Consider the following 4865-nt stretch of genomic DNA (forward strand, 5'->3'; position numbering starts at 1 on the left):
ATACTACTTTAAGAATTAAAAAAAAATCAAATAGCAATTGTACAGATTAGCAGTCAGTAAATAGATCAAATATAAAATGCACTCCATGACACATCAATTAAAGATAAATTTATTCTAAGCTTATTGTGAGCTATACTTTATATTTTCAAAATATTTTCATTGCAATAAAACAAAAGTTATCCTCACATTAGGGTATACTTTTCACTTTACTGGCGATTGAATGGGGATAATATTGTACGTGCATTACAAAAAGTAGTGTTGAAAATGGATATTAGACAACGCACATTACTTGCTAAAGGTTAACAAATTCAAACGTATTACTCTGATTGTGACTATATACTTGAATAGCCTTTGATTAGCAGTCTGCCGTAAGAATAAATGCAAAAGTAAATTCAGCACACTTTTTGCTCTTGTTTATATATTTTTCATATCAAAAACTTATTCAGTTTCTTACGAGTTGAAGAGTAAATGTAATCCAGGTCAAAGAATTCAATGAATTAGAGTCTAGAAGTATGTAATATGCTATCTATTATAATCTTACTTCATTGTTACATAACTTTTACTGTAAATCACCTTTGAGTTACTTTTTAAATAGCCGAATGAGACGACATAAAATAAAAACCAACACATATCTGGCATTTTCACCATTCGGCAATGGCTCGCGCATGCGCTTGTGTGGCTGGATTTTTATGGCAATCGAATTTGAAATATGACAGCAAACGATTGCGACTTATTTTCAATTATTGCAGATAAAGAGGCTTCGGATAAAGCCTATATAAAAATATTTAATTTACCCATGACTGTTTGTGTTTGTTGGTATGCGTGAGTGTGAATAAGTCTGTAGGTGTATTTTTGTATATTTGGTTTTCTTCAATTTTATGTGGATGTGTGTCTGCCTCAATGTTTTAAAGTCCATTTGATTGATTCGTATTTTGCCCTAAATGTTGTAATGTTGTTACGTGAATCAAGCAGTAGTCTGAGATTCGAGTACATGACGTCATCCGGATGTGGATGTGCTTGCATGGATAAAGTTCTCATGCACCAGCTCTAGTAGGCGATCACTGTGCCAAGTGCAGTGTCGCTCGAAACACCTCACTCTCATTCATCTGCTGTAAGTATATACCACGTTCCAAGTATATGTATATAGTGTGTAATCTGATGCCCATTAATCAAGTGGAGAGTTAAAGTTAACGGGATATGTGGAGATTCATGAGGAGGAATGAGCTGCCTTCGGAAGTGGCGAGGCTTTGGTTCTAACACAAAGTCTCTGACGACTGGCGAGGCTTTGGTTCTGACACAAAGCCTCTGACGACTGGCGAGGCTTTGGTTCTGACACAAAGCCTCTGACGACTGGCGAGGCTTTGGTTCTGACACAAAGCCTCTGACGACTGGCGAGGCTTTGGTTCTGACACAAAGCCTCTGACGACTGGCGAGGCTTTGGTTCTGACACAAAGCCTCTGACGACTGGCGAGGCTTTGGTTCTGACACAAAGTCTCTGACGACTGGCGAGACTGCAGTTCTGACACACAGCCTCTGACGACTGGCGAGGCTTTGGTTCTGACACAAAGCCTCTGACGACTGGCGAGGCTTTGGTTCTGACACAAAGCCTCTGACGACTGGCGAGGCTTTGGTTCTGACACAAAGCCTCTGACGACTGGCGAGGCAGTGATTCTGACACAAAGCCTCTGACGACTGGCGAAGCTTTGGTTCTGACACAAAGCCTCTGACGACTGGCGAGGCAGTGATTCTGACACAAAGCCTCTGACGACTGGCGAGGCTTTGGTTCTGACACACAGCCTCTGATGACTGGCGAGGCTGTGGTTCTGACACAAAGCCTCTGACGACTGGCGAGGCTTTGGTTCTGACACAAAGCCTCTGACGACTGGCGAGGAAGTGATTCTGACACAAAGCCTCTGACGACTGGCGAGGCAGCGGTTCTGACACAAAGCCTCTGACGACTGGCGAGGCTGTGGTTCTAACACAAAGCCTCTGACGACTGGCGAGGCTTTGGTTCTGACACAAAGCCTCTGACGACTGGCGAGGCAGTGATTCTGACACAAAGCCTCTGACGACTGGCGAGGCAGTGATTCTGACACAAAGCCTCTGATGACTGGCGAGGCTGTGGTTCTGACACAAAGCCTCTGACGACTGGCGAGGTAGTGATTCTGAAACAAAGCCTCTGACGACTGGCAAGGCTTTGGTTCTGACACAAAGCCTCTGACGACTGGCGAGGCTGTGGTTCTGACACAAAGCCTCTGACGACTGGCGAGGCTTTGGTTCTGACACAAAGCCTCTGATGACTGGCGAGGCTGTGGTTCTGACACAAAGCCTCTGACGACTGGCGAGGCTTTGGTTCTGACACAAAGCCTCTGACGACTGGCGAGGTAGTGATTCTGACACAAAGCCTCTGACGACTGGCGAGGCTTTGGTTCTGACACAAAGCCTCTGATGACTGGCAAGGCTGTGGTTCTGACACAAAGCCTCTGACGACTGGCGAGGCTGTGGTTCTGACACAAAGCCACTGACGACTGGCGAGGCTTTGGTTCTGACACAAAGCCTCTGACAACTGGCGAGGCTGTGGTTCTGACACAAAGCCTCTGACGACTGGCGAGGCTGTGGTTCTGACACAAAGCCTCTGACGACTGGCGAGGCTGTGGTTCTGACACAAAGCCTCTGACGACTGGCGAGGCTGTGGTTCTGACACAAAGCCTCTGATGACTGGCGAGGCTGTGGTTCTGACACAAAGCCTCTGACGACTGGCGAGGAAGCGGTTCTGACACAAAGCCTCTGACGACTGGCGAGGCATTGATTCTGACACAAAGCCTTTGATGACTGGCGAGGCAGTGGTTCTGACACAAAGCCTCTGATGACTGGCGAGGCTTTGGTTCTGACACAAAGCCTCTGACGACTGGCGAGGCTTTGGTTCTGACACAAAGCCTCTGACGACTGGCGAGGCAGTGATTCTGACACAAAGCCTCTGACGACTGGCGAGGCAGTGGTTCTGACACAAAGCCTCTGACGACTGGCGAGACTGCAGTTCTGACACAAAGCCTCTGATGACTGGCAAGGCTTTGGTTCTGACACAAAGCCTCTGACTACTGGCGAGGCAGTGATTCTGACACAAAGCCTCTGATGACTGGCGAGACTGCAGTTCTGACAAAAAGCCTCTGATGACTGGCGAGGCTTTGGTTCTGACACAAAGCCTCAGACTACTGGCGAGGCAGTGATTCTGACACAAAGCCTCTGATGACTGGCGAGGCAGTGGTTCTGACACAAAGCCTCTGACGACTGGCGAGGCAGTGGTTCTGACACAAAGCCTCTGACGACTGGCGAGGCAGTGATTCTGACACAAAGCCTCTGACGACTGGCGAGGCAGTGATTCTGACACAAAGCCTCTGACGACTGGCGAGGCAGTGGTTCTGACACAAAGCCTCTGACGACTGGCGAGGCTTTGGTTCTGACACAAAGCCTCTGACGACTGGCGAGGCAGTGGTTCTGACACAAAGCCTCTGACGACTGGCGAGGCTTTGGTTCTGACACAAAGCCTCTGACGACTGGCGAGGCAGTGGTTCTGACACAAAGCCTCTGACGACTTGCGAGGCAGTGGTTCTGACACAAAGCCTCTGACGACTGGCGAGGCAGTGGTTCTGACACAAAGCCTCTGACGACTGGCGAGGCAGTGGTTCTGACACAAAGCCTCTGATGACTGGCGAGGCAGTGGTTCTGACACAAAGCCTCTGACGACTGGCGAGGCTGTGGTTTTGACACAAAGCCTCTGACGACTTGCGAGGCTGTGGTTCTGACACAAAGCCTCTGACGACTGGCGAGGCAGTGATTCTGACACAAAGCCTCTGACGACTGGCGAGGCTTTGGTTCTGACACAAAGCCTCTGACGACTGGCGAGGCAGTGGTTCTGACACAAAGCCTCTGACGACTGGCGAGGCTGTGGTTCTGACACAAAGCCTCTGACGACTGGCGAGGCAGTGGTTCTGACACAAAGCCTCTGACGACTGGCGAGGCTGTGGTTCTGACACAAAGCCTCTGACGACTGGCGAGGCTGTGGTTCTGACACAAAGCCTCTGACGACTGGCGAGGCAGTGGTTCTGACACAAAGCCTCTGACGACTGGCGAGGCAGTGATTCTGACACAAAGCCTCTGACGACTGGCGAGGCTTTGGTTCTGACACAAAGCCTCTGACGACTGGCGAGGCTTTGGTTCTGACACAAAGCCTCTGACGACTGGCGAGGCTTTGGTTCTGACACAAAGCCTCTGATGACTGGCGAGGCAGCGGTTCTGACACAAAGCCTCTGACGACTGGCGAGGCTTTGGTTCTGACACAAAGCCTCTGACGACTGGCGAGGCTTTGGTTCTGACACAAAGCCTCTGACGACTGGCGAGGCAGTGATTCTGACACAAAGCCTCTGACGACTGGCGAGGCTTTGGTTCTGACACAAAGCCTCTGACGACTGGCGAGGCAGTGGTTCTGACACAAAGCCTCTGACGACTGGCGAGGCAGTGATTCTGACACAAAGCCTCTGACGACTGGCGAGGCAGCGGTTCTGACACAAAGCCTCTGACGACTGGCGAGGCTGTGGTTCTGACACAAAGCCTCTGATGACTGGCGAGGCTGTGGTTCTGACACAAAGTGCGATAACGTGAACCCAATACCAGTAACAAACGAGGGAGAACATGAATGGCGAAAATGAAAATCCCCGCAAGAGCTTTGCCCTGGAGGCTCCAAACCTTCAATCATTAAAGAGACGCAAACGGTACCAGCAACTAATGATAACACCATGTTTCCCTTTTCCTCAGGAGCAGAATTGCAAGCATGGTGCCTGTTGCAAGTGTGATCATCGATCTTGTGT

The 4865-nt window shown here is 49.5% G+C and overlaps 1 protein-coding gene across 2 annotated transcripts in view; it reads left to right on the forward strand.

Annotated features, from left to right (window-relative positions):
- The first annotated feature begins 964 nt into the window (after positions 1-964).
- The window catches only part of LOC122252085 (uncharacterized), a 16873-nt gene continuing 12972 nt past the window's right edge, over positions 965-4865 (forward strand). For both annotated transcript variants that reach the window (XM_086552649.1, XM_043014362.2), the window contains exons 1-2: positions 965-1111; positions 4813-4865. The exon at positions 4813-4865 is cut by the window's right edge. In XM_086552649.1, the coding sequence (XP_086408775.1) occupies positions 4829-4865 (37 nt within the window). In that variant the 5' untranslated portion in view covers positions 965-1111; positions 4813-4828. The remainder of the gene's footprint in view (positions 1112-4812) is intronic.

This window comes from Penaeus japonicus, unplaced genomic scaffold, assembly GCF_977035675.1.
Source record: "Penaeus japonicus unplaced genomic scaffold, GWHDUDI00000001_assembly GWHDUDI00000027, whole genome shotgun sequence".
NCBI classification, from domain to species: domain Eukaryota; kingdom Metazoa; phylum Arthropoda; class Malacostraca; order Decapoda; family Penaeidae; genus Penaeus; species Penaeus japonicus.